This window comes from Amphibalanus amphitrite, unplaced genomic scaffold, assembly GCF_019059575.1.
Source record: "Amphibalanus amphitrite isolate SeventyFive unplaced genomic scaffold, NRLGWU_Aamphi_draft 000027F_arrow, whole genome shotgun sequence".
In the NCBI taxonomy this organism is placed as follows: Eukaryota; Metazoa; Arthropoda; class Thecostraca; order Balanomorpha; family Balanidae; genus Amphibalanus; species Amphibalanus amphitrite.
In genome coordinates this window covers 192,225-211,223 of record NW_024881523.1, presented here as the reverse complement: position 1 = coordinate 211,223, position 18,999 = coordinate 192,225, and the positions used below count along the sequence as shown (strand labels likewise).

The following is an 18,999-nucleotide window of genomic DNA, read 5'->3' as shown; positions in this document are numbered from 1 at the left end:
TGCGGCATCTGAGGGCCCCCACGACGGCCTCAGAGGGCCATTTTATGACGATCTCTGAGGGCTCCCACGACGACCTGTCCCTTGGGGCCCTACAACGGCCACTAAGGGCCCTTATGACGACCGCTGAGGGTCCCACAGAGACTCCAGGGCCCCAAGGAGACTCCAGGGGCCACGCTGGCCTCTGAGGGCCCCTATGACGGCCTCTGAGGGCCCTTACGATGATCTCTGAGGGCTCTCACGACGACCTCTGTCCCCTGGGGCCCTATAACGACCACTAAGGGCCCTCATGACGACCGCTGAGGGTCCCACAGGACTCCAGGGGCCCGCTGGCCTTTGAGGGCCTCTACGACGGTCTCTAAGGCCCTCGTGACGGTCCTAGACCCAACTCAAGTCCGAGGGCCCATTTGGCTTCAGACGGCCCAGCGACGGCCTCTGAGGGCCCCAACACAACCAGGCTGCTGGCATCTGAGGGCCCTGCAACGGTCTATTGAGGACCCTAACGATGGCCTCTAGCGGTCTTACCAAGGCCTCTGAGAGCCCTGCAAAGGTATCTGAGTACCCATGAAGACCCTCACTATGGCCAAGGACCCTCAAACGACCTCTGATGATCCTCTCGAAGGCTTCTAAGGGCCCTCACAACAACTTCTGAGGACCCCAGGACGGTCCCCGAGGGGCTGAGGGCCCTGACGACGACCTCTGTGGGCCCTCACGATGGTCTTTTAGACCCAACGCAAGCTCCAAAGGCCCACGCTGGCGTCTGAGGGCCCCACGACGGCCTCTGAGGGCCTCGATGCAGGCAGGCTCTAGGGGCCATGCTGACCTCTGACTTCTGAGAGCCCTCTTGACGGCTTCTAGGGCCTAACGAAGGCTTCAAGGGCCAACGCTGGCCTCTGAAGAACCCTACGACGGCCTCGGAGGGTCTCAACTCAACGCAGGCAGGTGCCAGGTGACATGCTAGCCTCTGAGGGCCCCGCAGAGTTCAGATTCAGAGGACCCAACGACCTTTGTGGACCTTACGAAATACGAAGCTCTCTGAGAGCTCACGCAGGCTCCTGGAATTCCACACTGATTCTCAGTCCCCATGTCGGCTTGTTGAGGCACTTTATCTGCTCTTGGTGCCCCGTCGCCGGCCTCTGAGAGTCTCAATGTCGGAACTTATGAGGCCATGGGCCCTACACCGGCTTTTATGGCCCCTACATCGACTCTTGGGACTCATGACCCGTGAAATGTGGGTCTAAGCGGCTTCTAAGAATCCCCATGCTGGTTCTAGTAGCCGCCAGCCGAATATTTGGGCTCACACGCGAGCTCCTGGGACCCCGTGCATACTCGAGGGGTCTACCTGCCTGTAAGACCCCACGCATACTTTTGAGGCTCAAACGCTTGCCCCTGAAGGCCCCACTGAGACCCCTTTCCTCTATTCAGTTCTCCATACCGGCTCTTTAGGCTAAACATTGGCTCATGTGGCCTCCATCCCGGCTTTGGAGGGCCTCCATACAGGCTTTTTTGGGGTCCGATGCCGGTTTCTGAGAGCCCTCAAAAGACTTTCGAGCCTATACTGCCTTCTGAAACCTTTCAGCAACTTTTAAGGGACCGACCCTGATCGGAGGGCTCATTCAGTCTGGGGAGTCATGTAGGTCTCTGGAGGAGTCTCTATGTGGTCGGTTTCCAAGGGGCTTCTAAACACGGTCAATTCTTGGAACGGTCTCGTAGGGCCCTCAATGGTCCACTGCGGATCCAGAAAAGTGGTTTGAGACGCTGCGGGTGGTGGGTAGACTAAAAGATTAGCCGATAAAAACTAGCTGCATTTGCTTCTTTATGCTTTCATTATTTGAGATAGGTAGGTACACTGCAATTTCAAACATTTTGCAGAACTTGTGTGTATGGGGATAGTTTTCCAAAATCTTCGTTTTCCATAAATCAATAATAATCACTAAAAAAAAATGAAGGGGGGCCCAAACTTCCAGAGGGGCCCCTCGAGAAAACTTTGCACCCCCATCCAAAATTACCTTCCGCCGCCACTGCTAAATTTCTACCAAATGAGCCTAAAATATCTGACCTCAGAGTAAGTAGGCATAACTCTACGGAATGACTCGGTAAATGTTTGTACTGCTGGCCGTGAGTCGGTCTGATGTGAAATGATGGTCTGTTTTCGTTTCAGGAATATGTTTCCGCCCAACCTGGTGCAAGCAGCCAATTTCCACGTAAGTTGCGGCAATATTATGCCTTATTAATGTCGGATCATTCTTGACATTTGTGTTATTTTTTTTAAAGAATGCCCTAACCATTGGTCTTAATTTTCCTTGCCCTTGACATCATCTCCGACGAACCTTTTTAAGCACGTTCGTTGTATCGGTTATTCATGTATGAAAGTCTGCTTGCAGAAATCCAAACTTGGCGCAAACATGGCGCCATCACATACCGCTCCGTGGCTTTAATAATTAAGCCACGCTAATTAACTATCCCACCCACCTGTGCGCCTTTCCCAACATACGCTCGACCCTCCGACCCGACGCGACCGTCTGAGTCACCAGCGGACCCAATTGTGTGCTTCCACCTGTTCCCTCGCTATCCACCCGCGGACGTGCGGTGTTTGGCTCGTATACCGTCCCTCCCCTCCCACACCTCCCAGCGCTGGTGGTGGTCGCCGACCGCTGCCAACGAGCCTCTAGCAGACGCACCCCACGACCGTCGACAGCCTCCAGAGGACTCCAGCGCCCTCCCCCCACCCACCCCCACACTGATCCGCAGCTGTCAAACTGTGAACGCGTCTCCAAGGCCGAGGCGGCGTCTGCAGAGGCGGCCATTTATTTCAATCGACGCAATTGGCAGCGTCGGGCGGGGTCGAGAGAAGTCGGAGACCTGGGGACTGCGTTGAGGCTGGAAATGACACACTGCACACAGAAAAATATTGACACCGTTAGCGGTGTAATTGCACAGTACATATCTGAGCACTTGAGGAAAGTTAATTTAGTCCCTTCCCCGCTTAAATTACTCGCGCTTCCAAATGAACACCAGGAAGAAGGTAATAGAACACTGTTAGGAGGGTTGGGTGTTTTACTACATGTATTTTACTACATGTACTACATGTAGTAAAACACCCAACCCTCCTAACAGTGTTCTATTACCTTCTTCCTGGTGTTCATTTGGAAGCGCGAGTAATTTAAGCGGGGAAGGGACTAAATTAACTTTCCTCAAGTGCTCAGATATGTACTGTGCAATTACACCGCTAACGGTGTTAATATTTTTCTGTGTGTGGGGACGCTGGGCGGGGCGGCAGATCGCTGAAAAAGACTTGACGGCTGGATTTTGATAAAGGATGGGTGGAAAGAAGAAAAGACTGAGACGGATGGAGAGTAGAGAAGGCTGAAGATGACTGGAAACGTATAGAGACGGCTGGACCCTGGACGCAGCTGAACGAACGCAGAACGTTGAGACAGCGTTGCAGCATGGAATGATGGGCACGGCAGGAGACGGCTAAACACTTGTACGGCTGCACGGGTGGACGGCTGAATCGTCTTACGGCTGGGATGTCATTAGGTGCCAGCGACTGAACCCAGCTCACAATTCGCCAGGTCAATGTCAGAGCACTGTCTCCGGTCACTGGTCATTGGATAATGTTAACAACATCCGCTGGCCATTCGCCACTAGACACTGGACGGCGACCACGGACGCCAGCGACTCGACTGACCTCATATCACAGCTAACTGATAAATGACCGAGCAACAGCTGGGCAGTCGGCCGGGGTTCCTCGAAACGCGATTGGACTATTTCCGACCTCGGATGGGATGTCGTGTGGCTATTTGTGTGCGGCGCCACACTCTGAAGCGGGTGGGTCGAGGCCAGCAAACTTAACATGCACCACCGCACCTCTGAGCCGGACAAATCCGACAGATGAAATGAAACCGACCTCATTGTCAGGACGCCATTCGCACCGAAACGGCCACATCCGATTTATGTCTTGCAATAAGACAGGACAGCCTGACATTAACATTGTTTCGAAATTTCAATGTTGACACGATCTAAAGCAGTGTATCAGTTTGCATAGCGCAGTAGTCATTCGTGTCTCCTATACCACCCATAAATTGAATTAAATGTAACAGTGACACTGGTTCGCTTGATAACTGCTTGCCACCTAAGCAATGACATTTATGACATTCAGTGATATCATTAACGTCAGCAGACGCTTTGCTAGATGTTCATGGATTGTTTTTACACTGAAAAGGATGACATGCTACTAGTATATTGCTCGGTTGATCGGTAAAATAGGAAGCTGAGTGACTCACTACGATGAGGTGACCTGTGCTCTGGTGTTTTGTTTCAGTATCGAACTGTGCTCATCACACCCACTGAAGAAGATGAGGAAAAGTATCGACAAAAGGTCGGCAACGACTCGGCCAGTAAGCATAGCCAGACGGAAAACACACATCATTTTACTTTTCGTACCAGCTTCTATGTAATCCTGACGTGACTCGATTCCCACATGTCATAGCGCTGTAACTAACTTGATCGTGACCTGACCCGATCATTACTCTATCGTAACCTGACATGAACTGACCGATGTCCGCTTTGACTTCGGTGTGCCCCGACTTGACCTGGCCCTCTCTCGCCTCCGCAGACATACCGGTGAACATGTTCAAGATCAGTGGCCAGTACAGCGAGGGCGCCAACATCACCGGTCTGGTCGTGTTCTCCATCGTCTTCGGCATCGTCATAGGCATGATGAAGGACCAAGGCAAGATCCTGCTGCAGTTCTTCTCAGCTCTGTCCGAGGCCATCATGCACCTGACCAGGATCGTCATCTGGTGAGAAAGCGCGATCGAGACTTGAGATGATCTTGGGCTAACTAAATGGATGATGAACAAACTATTGAATATGTGTCGCTGATCTGCATTGAAACGTAGTGTATCATAAAGTAATTCTAATTTGCTTAGTCCATACCCTGCATTTCCGCCATTCATTCTATGTACGCCAGCTGCTCATCCATCAGTGTTACGCATCAAGTTTCGTTTTTGACTTATCCTATTCGTTTCCGTTTGGCTTATGTTTTTTAGTGCACATTTACGATGCTCATCTTTCATTGTTCAATGCCGTGTTTCATATCCTTAAACTGCCCAGTTTCCGGGCGCCGCGCTAGACTCGCCCGTCCCGTTTCCCGTGAAGTGGGTGAAATACGAGGGGTTTGGCTGCCACTGGCGTCGCGGCTGCCTTTGATGAAGTGTCGGAGGGGCTGCGGCCGTCATCTCAGACCGCCCCCGCCGCATACGGAATGGGCCGGCCGCGCTGGTACCGAAACCCGGGAGCGGCCGCCGAACGCCGCGGGACAGCCTTCATTACAGGATCCGGCTGCCGTTTTGGGTAGCTCCAGTCGGAATTCAGCGGCTGATTTTGGCAGCGAGCTGAGCGCTGTCTCCACCCACGCTGCCGACAGGCTCTCCCCCGTCGGCGTGTGCTTCCTGATCGCGGCCAAGATCCTGGAGCTGAAGTCGTTCTCTGTGCTGCTGGGCCAGCTGGGCATGTACTTCATCACGGTGCTGGTCGGCATCCTGGTGCACGGCTTCATCGTGCTGGTGCTTATCTACGTGCTGATCGTGCGCGAGCTGCCGTTCCGCTACATCGCCAACATCAGTCAGCCGCTGGCCACCGCCTTTGGCACATCATCCAGGTCAGTGCGCGTGTCGCGACTGTCACCTCACCATCGCGTCGCTCCCTACCGGACAGCGAGCTATGATATGCAATCAGGTGATCCTCAGATCTTTGGCCATGACCCGTCTGACTCGTTGACCTTTGAGATATACATGACTTATACCTATCTTCTTCTCTGACCTATTTGACCTCTGCGATATCTGTGACCCTTTTGACCTACGTGACCTATGTAACCGTTCTGATCCGGTGACCTGTGTAACCCCTCTGACCCTGTGACTACCCTGACCTGTTGACCTGTGACCCCAGCTCGGCGGCACTGCCGCTGACGATTGCCGCGCTGGAGGAAAAGAACGGCGTGGACTCTCGCGTGGCCCGGTTCGTGCTGCCCATCGGCGCCACCATCAACATGGACGGCACGGCGCTGTACGAGGCCGTGGCGGCCATCTTCATCGCCCAGGTCCGCAACGTCAGTCTCGGCATCGGAAGCATCATCGCCATCAGGTGAGCAGCACGGGCACATTGTCAGATACATGCACCAGATGCTGTGATGTGTAGGATAATCACTGGATCCCAAAGTCCGCCTGTCGGCAAAACCTGTCTTACTGCCGCTACCAGCACAGTAAGACAGGCACCACCCAGTACAAGTCTCAGTAAAGATCAGTACCCGACCGGCGACCAGTGCCGCTCTCATCACAGCACAGTACCCCCAGCCAGTGCCGCTCTCAGACTCAGCAAAGTACTCGTCCAGTACCACTCTCAGCACAGCACACTATTTACCACCCAGCGTTACTCTCAGCACAATAGGTATCAAGCCGTCCAATACCGCTCTCAGCACAGTATCAAGCCGTCCAATACCGCTCTCAGCACAGTATCAAGCCGGCCAATGCCGCTCCACCGGCCTCCATCCATCTTCACCCGCGGTGCCGCCTGTCGACACGACCGGCTGATTAGAGACCAACTGCCAGCGGCCGCAAGAAACAGCGCCGCTCAGAGCCGGCGGCCGCAGAAATGGCCCCGACGGCAGAGGAAATGGGGCGCCGAACCTCGGCGGGGCGCGCGAGGGAAGGCATAAGGCTGTTACTGATGACATGGATCGCTGGCTCCGTTTAAAGCACCAGTATATGCAAACCACCTTTTCGGATTGGTTTGGAGTTCCATTGGTTTTGGCTAATTGTTTTGCCATGCTGCCATCAGTGAAATGATTTGGATTGTACCCATTTTTCTCTTGTTTATCCCTGAAAGAGCTGCCATGGTGTGTCAAAAGTGGAAATAGCCGCCCGGCTTTAGTTCGCCAGCCTTGTCAATAGATGGCAGTACCACAATATGGGCAGCGGATCGTGCAATTGACGTCAAATTTTCGTTATCTGCTAAGAATTGAATGGCGGATCTTTTCATGCAAGAATCATGTAAATCGGTCCACAACTTTTCTAGCAACAGAGATATGAAGTCAAACACCCTGCCAGAGCGGCGGCGCGCGGCCGACGGCGGCCGTTACGCGCCGCCTGGGAGACTGGCGGCGCTGAACGGTTCCGACTTGGCACTGCACTAAAACCTGTTAACTGCTTGGAATGGTTATTATAGCAACATTTTCATTCAAGTGAGGGATAACCAAGGGCAGGAAGTATGTATGCTTGTGTGCGTACTGTGTAAGCCAAGAAACTGCATTAGCAGATACTCGCTAATATTAGATCCAGCCAAGTCCAAACGCATTCCAGGGGATGTGTTCCTGATGGGTCAACAATATTTATCGTTCGAGGGCGGATACAGTTTTAACAATACAAATAATATTTTTGCACAACTCTATTCCTTGAATAATTCTCTTCAACGCCTCATTCCTAGTTAAGCGAATTAGCCCACCCTGGTTGAATAAATAAGGCGATTTCGCCACAAGGTCGCGGAAAACCGACCGAAAACGGCCGCGCTCAGCGTTAATTTGGGCATGCAGACTCTTAAATACTCGCATTGGGCGGGTAGGGTTTCCCAGGTATTGGCTCCAAAAATCCGTATTCGGCTACCGAATACGTCCAAGTGACCCGCCTCGTTCCTAGTTGAGCTCTAATTAGATCAAGTGACTCATAAGGAGCGAAAAAGCGACAAAAAGCATGAATTTCCCTATGGCGGCGGGCTGCCGGGTTGCCAGACGGCGCACCGGCTATTTCCACTTTTGACACACCATGAAGGTTTTTTTCCCAAAAGCAATGCGACCCAAATTTGTCCATCAGAACCTGGCCAAATTACATTGGCATTAAAGCGTCATGACAAAGACACGACACGTCATTACTCACACCGAGCGCGTAGAGACCGCACATCTCACCGGCGCGTCCGGGCCCCACTCTCTCGGCCCGATATGCACTAGCGCCGGTGAATATTTACCCTTATATTGCAGTTCAGCCATGATAACCCCGTAAGTTGCCAGTCGAGTTTGATAGGCACTTATACAGGGGCATATTGGCCGGACCATCAATCACGGATACATATTGCATGCTGCCATATTTCTTGGAGCAGTGTTTCATTTTGTCATATTTCAGCAACTGGTGCGGCATTTTGTATGTGAGCTGGCGCTCTGTCGCCGCCCGCTCCTTGCTCTCTCTGCTCTCTCTCTCTCCTGCTGTGGTCGGTCTGGCCGGTGGCAGACGGGACCGTCTGGCGCCGCCGCCGTCGGACGGAGCGCCGCACGGGTTCCTGTTACCGGCTGGACGCGCACTGGCCGGTGCAGAAATTATCACCACCGGCCATGGTCGCAGAAATACGGGCAACTCGATCGGAGACACAATTAAGCCCATAGCTCTATCTGTCCAGCGCTAATGGAGTCTGGAAGAAATATCGGGCGGCGGCCACAAAGGCGGGCGCTAAATGGTCGGTCCGTGGTTTGGGTTTCGCGCAGCAGTTCCATGGGCATTTCGTCACTCCGCCACCACGCACCGCAGAGGTCCGAGATTAGGGGGCCCAGAGGGAGATGTTTTGTTCAGACATAAGAGCTGGAAGTTCGTTGGTGAATAAAAACGAGCAACATTATGCCTGCAATGCCTATGCATCAACAGTCAGAGCTCGTTACTTTATTTCAATGGACAGAAACAGCAGCACAGTCGTACCTGTGATGTTTTAGCCGAAAGGATGATCGGTATTGTCAGGTAAACCTGCGTGGGTAGTCCACCCGCAGATATCCGGTGCATTGCGGCACAGCCTACCACCTGCATTACTCTCCGAGCCGTCCGCCGCGGATCGAGAGGCGGACCCAGAAAGCAGAAACTTGCCGCATAGGTAAACTTGAAAGCTGACATTATGTGAAAATGTTCGAAACCCCGAAGTTTGCTGTGTTAAAAGGCCACTTCGGGCTATGATAACTCTATGATGTTACCGAAAATTGAAACATTAATTTGAACAAACCCATTAATTTCTATCATTAGCAATGGACAGTCCAGGGCTGCGGAGTCGATGGATTTTCGGCGACTCCGACTCCGACTCCGACTCCGGCTTTCAAAAACCAGCTCCGACTCCAACTCCGACTCCGGGCAGAATTGTCGACTCCGACCGACTTCAACTCCCGACTCCGACTCCGCAGACCTAGCAGGGCTGCGGAGTCGACAGATTTTCGGTGACTCCGACTCCGGCTCGGGTTTCTAAAATCGACTCCGACTCCGACTCCGACTCCGGTCACAACTGTCGACTCCGACCGACTCCGACTCCGACTCCGACTCCGACTCCGCAGCCCTGATGGACACCAACATCTAAATATAGTTGACACCTCATTTACAACGTATTTCGATTGATGATGCCTATTCAAATGATGTGCAGCAAAGTCAATGAACAAACGATTCAACATGATCACCAAATGATCTGTTCCTGGAGACGGTCGATATCGTGTTTGGAATCGAGCAATTTAATCATTTTGCATCGTTATTCCATTGGTCCATTAACCCCAGTTATCTCATGAGCTTATCACGAATGGATAAATGACAGCCATTACCCAAGATGATCCTAATAAAGCAGCATTGCACAAACGCAGCTTGAATATTCGTACGCTCTCTGCCTCCGGAATAGTACCCATAGACTATATCCATTAATTAATCATGCATCAATCATAAGGTAATCATCAGCAGTTTCTCGCGATGACTTATCTAAGCAATGTATGGGTTCCTTATAAATGGCAAGCCGTTAAGCCGCAACTATCGTAAAGCTTTCATTTCACGTATGAAGTCATAGTTAGTGTTCTGACCCGGGACAGCTTTGGAAATGTGATTAAATAGATGGACCACTATATCTCACTCAATACACCTTCGTTTATCACTAAGTTGTACGGGATGGTTATAATCGACTTTCGCCGAGGATCAGCTTAATGATGATTTACGTAGGTATAGGCCTTGGTAGTTGGTCTTGGTGTACAGAAATAGGAAAGACGAATATCGTATCGTGTTCAAACACGATTTAGCTTTAACTGTTAGTTTGCAACCTACAGGAAGAAGATAACGCGACCTTCTAACTTTGTGTCTCCGACTAGAAGACTTACCACATTGCAGTATGTCATTACAATGCACAACACGGCAGTACCACAAAATGCGTTACGTAACTTGAGCATGCTCAGCCATCAGTCCTGGCAGAACTCAATTATGTTCTCCTATCACCACAGGCCGGCGTGTTAGTGCAGTTCATGAGAGCAGAGCCTTCTCGCGCGCTGCTTCTCAACACCCGGCTCGGCAGTTTGGCGAACGCCTGCGTGGGTAGACTACCCGCAGACGTCCGGTGTACTGCGGCACAGCCTACCACCTGCATTTCTTTCCCAGCCGTCCGCCGCGGGTCGGCGTGAAGCAGTTCGGCGCACCTGTGACCTGATAATCGCTCTTTCTGTCGGTGCAAAAACGTTTGTCGTTGAAATCAGCACATATGTTCCATGATAGATTACAGACTGATTTTATCAGTCATTGGGTGTGACTTTATGCAGTTACTAAGGCCGTGAAGCTTGCCTTCGGATGATGGATTTCTTGGAGGCGATGTGATCGTCCAACTTTGAGTTCGAACGTCTGGCCGAGTCTACGAACCTATCAATTTGACATTTATTTTTGTAAAGTCACGTTTAGTGCTTTGTTACGTAACGAAAGCGTCATACAATAGAATTCACAGGATAAATTAAATGGAATTGTCAAATATCGATACATAGGTACATTTGCCCTGCTGATTTTTATATCACGTTTAATCAAAGACGTCATTGGCAATAAACATACATAATGTGTTGCTTTTCATTCTGTTCTAATCTCTGTACCTGATTCATACATATGCAATGCGTGCAGCTTTGTACCAGTTGTGTGAATGTTGAATCTAGGCTGATTCAGCCGTTCAATTCGCTGGCTTGCATCGCTGGGTCACGGGGTAAGCGCCGATGGAAGACAGGTGTTGTCGCAAGTGGTATAGGACCGACGGACGCGCAGCTCAGCGTAGGACTCAGATAGCTTCAATGTCGGTTCCGCAGTTCACAAGGAAGATAAAACTGGCAGTTTTACTGGCAGCTCCATCGACAGCTTAGCTGTACTTGGAAAATCAATGGCAGTTCTTCTGTTGCGTCCAACGGCACTCAGCAGTTTCACATTAGGCATCTCGGCAAAATTACTATCTAGCATCTGTCTTGTCCGGGGGTGTTAGTGGACGGTACTGGCAACCGTGGCTCATCACCCTTCCTATGCACGATAAAAGAGACGAGACAGGCAGACACGCAGAGCTCAAGGAGAAACTGTTCTGCAGCTCTGACCAATGTTACAGCTCATCGACTACAGTTCCTCCCCAATGTTACAGTTCATCTGTTGCAGTTCCCGACCACCATTTTATCTCATCTGTTGCAGAACCTGTCCAATGTCACAGCTCATCTCCCATGTTCTCTGACCGCTGCTAACCGTTATGTGTCGGTGTGTTTCAGTATCACGGCGACGGCGGCCAGTATCGGCGCGGCCGGCATCCCTCAGGCGGGTCTGGTTACCATGGTGATGGTTCTGGATACGGTCGGACTGCCGGCTGAGGATGTCTCGCTCATCATCGCCGTCGACTGGCTCCTGTGAGTATCAGACCGGCGACTGCCAGTTCCAAGTAACAGTCCCACCCCTTCCCAGCCCGCTTAGCACAGATATTGACTGTGGTGAGCATCAGAATACGGGCGCTACATCCCGTCTGTTCATCAGTACCTACCAGAAACTGCCCCACTCCTTTACCAGTCCGCCTAGCACAGCGATTGGCCCCTGTGAGTAAAACAGATATTCTACCCTCATCCCCTCGGCTTGACCCGATCCTTTTTTGCGTTACCAAACGCGCATTAGCCATTCTGCGAAGCGTTTTCATTGTTGTGAGTTTGACGCCAGCCTGTATCGGCAGCGATCGGTTCCGGACCACCATCAACGTGCTGGGCGACTCTCTGGGCGCCGGCATCGTCAACCACCTGAGCAAACAGGAGCTGGCGAACATCGAGCACCGCGCCGACACCGTCACCGCCAAACTGGAGGGCGGCGAGAACGGCATGGAGGCCACTCCGCTGTGAGCGCCCGCCGGCGGCCAGCGCTGTACAAACGGGGGCACCGGCCCCGAGACCCGGCGGCACGCGCGGAGGGAGAGCCGCTCTGAGGATGGGTGAGAGAGACGAAGCGCGTGTGAGAGTTAGGCGTGTGTGGGAGAGAACCGCTCTTCCGAGTGTTAGAGACTGAGAGACGCGTTCTCCTGAATGTGTGACCGGAAGAAGCGTTCTTGTGAGGGTGGGTGTGACCAGGAGACGCGTTCTCCTGATGTCGTAACTGGACGAAGTGTGAAAAGACTGAGCGTGCTTTAGCTGCGAGACTCGCTCCCCTAATTGTGTGTTATCGAGAGACCGCGCGTGACTGGAATGACCCGCTGACCCCAGGGGGTATTAGAGAGAGACCATCTCTCTCATAATGACGTAACTTGGAGGCATGCTTATTTGGACGTGCGTGACCGACATTTCCTCTTCTGAGTGTTTTACTCGGAGGAGCGTTTGCCTGGCTGGGATAACCCACTGGCCAGAGCGTGTATGACTGGGAGGCCCGTTTCGATGCTAATAGTGTATATTCGGAGTCAGGAGACGCACTTATCGGAATGCGTATATAATTCGGAGACCAGCTCCCAAGAGGATGCAGTGTCAGTATCGCGCTCTCGGGAGAGTGAGTGAGTGGAAAATGCTCTTATTTGCGGCGTGTGTGAGCGGTGGACTCTTGCCCGCAGTGTTCTCTGTGTCGATCGTAGGCTCCCGTTGTCGCTGGGAGTCTGCTGTGCGGATAGCGGCTGTCCCGCAGCCGCTCGCATCTGTAGACGATGCCGTCAGTGGGCTGCTCGGCGCCGCGCCGGCCGCGCCCCGTACGCCGGGCCTTCCGACCCCCCGCCGCGTCTGGTGTCCCCCCCCCCCCGCCGCGACCGTGACGCCGAGTGGCTGCCGCGGCGACTCCTCATTGTACCGAGCGAAACTCGTTTGGCCCCATTGGATAATTGCCACATGAGGGCGACTAATTCAATAGACGAGCGAGTGAGCGCAAACGGCGTGTGGCGCCCTCGACTGTTGGCGTGTTTGGAGGCTGACGGAGTGCTCTGGTGATGAAGCACGCTGAGATCGGTCCTGGACCCCTCGCTGCCACTGCGCCTCTCATTGTGACCATTTAACATCTCTGAGTGAGAGGAGCGGCCGAGGGGGTGACAGGGGGCGGGCGGTAGGCTGTAGCCGGCTCGCACTGGAATGATGGGACGGTGGCAGAAGAGCGTACACTACTTCCGTTCACCGCCGATACGCTCTGTACGGATATGAGTACAGTGTACACCGCCTGAAGCTTTGGCCATGCATCTAACATCAGTCCCATTTTGATGCGGAACACCTAAAGTTATGGTAAAATTAAGTTATCGTCTAATTGTACGAGGTCAGAGGTGATCAGGGGCGGTCGCAGACTTGGAGTTTGGGGGGGGGGGGCAACTTGGCAAAGGGGCCCCTGCGCTGACTCAGGAGGCCCGGTGCTAGCTTAAAGGGGCCCACGGGCGTAGTGCACGGGTGCAGAAATCCAGGCCATGGCCGGTGAAGCGGGGGGGGGGGGGGGGGGGGGGGTAGGGAGCGGCACTCGAGCGGAGGCTCATTGCGAGCTTTGAGGATGTTCCATGTCGAAAAGGTACCGATAAGTGCATTTTAAAGCATTGATAATGCCAAGAACTCACGCAAATGTGAATGGACTACCGCAAAAGTAAAGACGGCTAACTTTGCCATTTTCTGAGATCATCGTGCTAAAACTTTTGACAGTGGGTCATCGGTATCTATTCACTGTTCAATCACACGTGTTCCGTTTCATTTTTGTTTTTTAGGTACTTGAGCACAAAATTTCAAAAAAAAAAGTTTTGAAGACCATTACAGTAGCAAATGCTTCGAAAGATGGATAGTGGGCAAAATATCCTAAATTTGTCGTGCTGCATGGAAAGTAGTGTTGCTGAGAAAAGGGGGTTTGATCCAGATTATTGTGGATGCAGAATACATTGTCTGCACCCTATGCAGAATTATTGTTGGTGCAACTGCGCCCACTGCACCCATGGTTCCTACACTTATCGGCCCATCGATAGCGCTTCAGCGATACCTATCGCCTAGAGGCTGCAATGGGGCCCTTATAGTACGGTGTCAGACCCCCAGAGGCCGGCATTGGATCCAAGGGTCAGCGAAGGGCCTCAAAGGCCCCAGGTAGGGCCCCAGAGGCTGATGTGAACCTTCAGAGGCAAGTGCGTGACGTCCAAAGGTAAGGCTTGAGCCCCCAGAGAACATAATAGGGCCATCAATGGCCGGTGTAGAGACCTCATAGGCCAGTTTTGGGCCCCCTCAGAGGCTAGTGTGGGGCCTCAGGTGTCGGTATGAGGCACTTAAAGACCGTTATGGGTCCTCAGAAACCGGCATCGATCCTTCAGAAGCCAGTACGGGACCCTCAGAGGCACAAAAGGGTCAGTTTGGGTCCCAGAGACAGAAATGGGACCATCAGAGGCCGGTGTGGGACCTTTAGAGGCTGGTTTGGGCCCTTAGGGGCCAGTTTAGGGCCCTCAGAGACCAGTACAGGGCCTCCAAAGGGCAGTTTGAGACCATCAGAGACCGAATTGGGCACTCAGAGGCTTATCTAATGTGGGTCTTTACAGGCCAGCATGGAGCCCACAGAGGTTAGCGTGGGGCCATAAAAGACCGACATGGGCCGGCGTTGGACCCCAGAGGCCAGTAAAGGGCCCTCAAAGGCCAAGATGGGCCCTCAGAGGCCGATGCGGGCCCTTAGAGGCCGGCATCAGGTCTTCAGAAGCCGTGCGGGGCCCTCAGAGGCTAAGGTGGGTCCTTACAGGACAGTACGGGCCCTCAGAAGTCAGTGTGGGGCCCTAAAAGATTGGCATGGGCCGGCGTTGGACTCTAGAGGCCAACAGAAGGCCCTCAAAGACCAATATGGGCCCTCAGAAGCCGATGCTGACCCTTAGAGGCCGGCATCGGGTCTTCAGATTCCAGTGCGGGGGGCCCTCAGAGGCTAATGTGGGCCTTTACAGGCCAGCATAGGGCCCTCAAAGGTCAGAATGGGACCCTAAAAGACTGGCATTGGCCGGCGTTGGACCCCAGAGGCCAGCAGAGGGCCCTCAAAGGCCAAGATGGGCCCTCAGAGTCCGATGCGAACCCTTAGAGGCCGGCAAAGGGTCTTCAGAATCCAGTGCGGGGCCCATAAAGGCTAATGTGTGTCCTTACAGGCCAGCATGGGGCCCTCAGGTCAATGTGGGGCCCTAAAAGACCGGTATGGGCCGGCGTTGGACCCCAGAGGCCAGCGGAGGGCCCTCAAAGGCCAAGATGGGCCCTCAGACGCCGATGCGGGCCCTGAGCGGCCGGCATTGGGTCTTCAGAATCCAGTGCGGGGGGCCCTTAGAGGCTAATGTGGGTCCTTACAGACCAGCATGGGGCCCTTAGAGGTCAGTGTGGGGCCCTAAAAGGCCGGCATGGGCCGGCGTTGGACCCCAGAAACCAGCGGAGGGTCCTCAACGGCCAAGATGGGCCCCAGAGGCCGATGCGGGCTCTCAGAGGCCGACATCGGGTCTTCAGAATCCAGTGCGGGGCCCTCATAGACACTTAAAGGTTAGTCTTGGGACTCGAGAGACAGAAATGAGGCCACCAGAGGCCGGTTGGGCCCCTGAGGCCGGTTTAGGGGCCCTCAAAGGCCAGTGGAGGGCCCTCAGAGGTCAATGTGGGTCCTCAGCGGTCAATGTGGACGCTTGACCGCCACTGAAGGGCCCTCAGAGGTCAGTGTAGGACCCTCAAAGACTGGTATGGGAGCTGTTAATGGCTGGCGTGGGTTTCTCAAGCCTCGTGACAATCGGATACGGGCCAGGGCCCCATACGGCCATGGGGGCCCATCGGTTGTTTGGGGGGGGCCAAATGATATGATGGCCCCCCCTGATTTGCCTTTGGGGGGGGGCATGGCCCTGATGGCCCCCCCCCCCCTGCGACCGCCACTGGAGGTGATAGATATAGGCAAGGATATAGTTGCAGTTTCTTTTTGCTCTAAGCGTATGTATGTATATAGACATATACAATCATTTTGAAAAAAGATATATCACCTCACATAACACAATAAATCTCGCCCGAAATTTCAACAGTGAAGGAAATCGCAGAGCAACAGTCAGACCTTCAGCTTATCAAGGTAAGAACAAGTAAATTGCTCAAAGCGTATGATAGATATTGCATATTTTATCTAATAAATTTAATTGAAACACATGACAGGACGAATGGACAAAGCCGGAGCCCACGTTAAACAGCAAACAGAGCTTGTATCGCAGGCGTTACTTCCGATCAGATAATGCCGGGAGAATGTTTACCGGGCGAATAAATCTGGATAATTGCTACAGTTTCATCAATTATTATTATCATAATACAACTTAACAAAAATGTAGTCAGCGGAGTTTATCTTCAAGGGGTTGGGTTTTTGTTTAAAAAAAAACATTAAAAAACACTAGAGCTGAGGCATAAACGAGGGTTTAGCAATACGTACCGGACATCTTGAGTCAGGGCGATGTATAACAAAATAGACTGCACTTTTAATGCCATTTATGTAATTTAGAGTTTTGACCTCGGAGTCGGTCGGCCAACAACTTAATTTTCGAGCTTCCAATATTAACTTTGATATTTTTCCGTTGTTTTACAAAGACGTTTGTAAATACTAAATAGTTTGTCTCTCACTGGTTTTCATATGTGTTAAGTGTTCTATTTTATTTTTTGTATGAATGTTTGCTTTACATCTTATGTTGGGTTAGACCTTTTCGATCTTATACCATTTCAGGCTGGAAGGATGAAAGGAATTAGGGAGAGACTTTGGTCTGGCAGCCGTGCTGGTGCATTACCGCGGCTGAGCCCCTCACGTTCTAGCAATGTCAAAATGATTTTAATGCCAGTAAAATGCCTCTTTTCCGATGAACAGGCGGTCGCTATAGTAAACTGTTAAGTTTTGTAGTGGGCCCTGCACATGCACCAATCATCGTGCATAAGTGGATTGCCCATGATGGTAATAAATACATGCATACATGCATACATAAGAGGCCCAGCCGTGACACATGGAAATGCATCTCAGAAACGCTCTCCGATGCAGGTGGCGCCACCTCCCAACCATCCTGCAAAGCAGCGGTGAGCCCTCGAAGGCAAAAGACCTCTTCCATGGCAGATGGCACCACCTTTGCTGAAAAGGTTAGCGGTGAGCTCTCAGGGCTTTGTCCCTAGGCAGGTAGACCTCCCAGCATCCACTGAAAGGCAGCTATGAGCTCAGCCATCGGAGGGATAAATATCTGCCCTAAGGTAGGTGGCGCCATCTCTGCAGTGAGCTCCCATTGGACAGAGTATCCAAGACGTGGTAGGTGGTGCCTCCTCCTCCTCCCGACCGTCCTTGTCAAGCCACGATGAGCTCAGGCACAAATACCAGCTCGGGAGCAAGTGGCAATGCCATCACTGAAGAGCACTGGCAAGCTTCTCGGGTTCAGTTGAGGTAGGTGGCGCCACCGCTCGACATCCGCTGACAGGCAGCGCTTACATCGGAGGGACAAACATCTGCCCTAAGGTAGGTGGCGCCACCTCCAGCAGCGGTGAGCCGCGAGCTTCCAGGGACAAAATACCCCATCTGAGGAAGATGGCACCACCCTCGCCGGAAGGCAGCTGTGAAGTCTCAGGGAAAGATACAGATACCCGCTGTGAGGTAGGTGGCGTCATCCCTGTGCCGTCAGCTCCCGCGGACAGAGCATATGAGATAAGGCAGGTTATGCCACCGGCACAGAATGACAGCTAATAGCTTCCTCGCGACTGTCCATCACATTCCCTACCACAATTCCTGGTGCAAACCATTGTCGGACATCAGCCTGTTACCTGACCGGTCTACCCATTGCATAACACCAGGCCAAATTGGGCCAGTGGAGCCAGCACACATCGCAATGCTGTATAGCTGGTTGAATTGAACGCCCAGTGTTCACTCCCGCGCGGCTAGAGCGGCGTCAATGGTCGGTCGGAAGCTGCCGTACCCGGATCGGTCACGCACCGTCATGCGTGACGAGTGAGTCACGTCACCGATCTGCACACACCACTGCACCAGACCGTCACGGGAGCCGAGTACGGTGGGGCCGAATAAGAATTTATGCGCTGACGCACGCAATTCATAATTGATAGGTACGGCCATCGGTGTAGCGACACGAATGTTCTCGTATGAGCCTTATTACATAATTATTGGCAAAATTTTGTATAAAAACCAGCACCAGCATGAAAAGTTATATTTTTCCTTTTATTATCAAAAACAGATGAGCTTTCGACAGCGCCGTGGCAATAAAGGCATCCCGTAACTGAATTTCACATACATCTTCCCCGACCAACTTAATGACCTGAGGAGCTTTGACCTGAGGTCAACACTAAAAAAAAAATCTTCCCCGAAGACCTGGCTGCTCTACCTTTTTTCGTAAAATAAATAATTCATCGAAGACCAGCCCTTGGATTTTTGACTTGGCCTCAGAGCTTACCGAGTGAATTGAGATCAATCGCTGAGTCTCGATACAGAGCACCCACTTTCCGCTTAGCAGTTAGCTCTACCTCATTTAGAGCAAAACGGCGAAGGTGGGTCGTATTTTCCTTTGGCTCCCTTTACACGTTATGTAGAAAACGATCGGTCACACGAGGGCTAACTCTTCAAGTCGTTTTAACTGTGTCCGAGGGTACGTCAATTGATTCAACGAACATCTGACTGTCCGTGCTGCTAAGTTCTGTACCCATAGTTATAATACAGACTGGAGGGACACTGATAATGAGGGGCATTTGAAAGGCATTGGGGTTGAATTTTGAAACGATGGGTGTGACCGAATCAT

The 18,999-nt window shown here is 52.3% G+C and overlaps 1 protein-coding gene across 3 annotated transcripts in view; it reads left to right on the top strand.

The window, feature by feature from the left end:
* LOC122364008 (excitatory amino acid transporter 1-like) overlaps positions 1-13,164 on the top strand; it is a 30,288-nt gene extending 17,124 nt beyond the window's left edge. For all 3 annotated transcript variants that reach the window (XM_043333962.1, XM_043333972.1, XM_043333952.1), the window contains 7 exons: positions 2,159-2,201; positions 4,322-4,397; positions 4,616-4,802; positions 5,429-5,662; positions 5,950-6,144; positions 11,549-11,683; positions 11,998-13,164. In XM_043333962.1, the coding sequence (XP_043189897.1) occupies positions 2,159-2,201; positions 4,322-4,397; positions 4,616-4,802; positions 5,429-5,662; positions 5,950-6,144; positions 11,549-11,683; positions 11,998-12,160 (1,033 nt within the window). In that variant the 3' untranslated portion in view covers positions 12,161-13,164. The remainder of the gene's footprint in view (positions 1-2,158; positions 2,202-4,321; positions 4,398-4,615; positions 4,803-5,428; positions 5,663-5,949; positions 6,145-11,548; positions 11,684-11,997) is intronic.
* Positions 13,165-18,999: the final 5,835 nt, after the last annotated feature.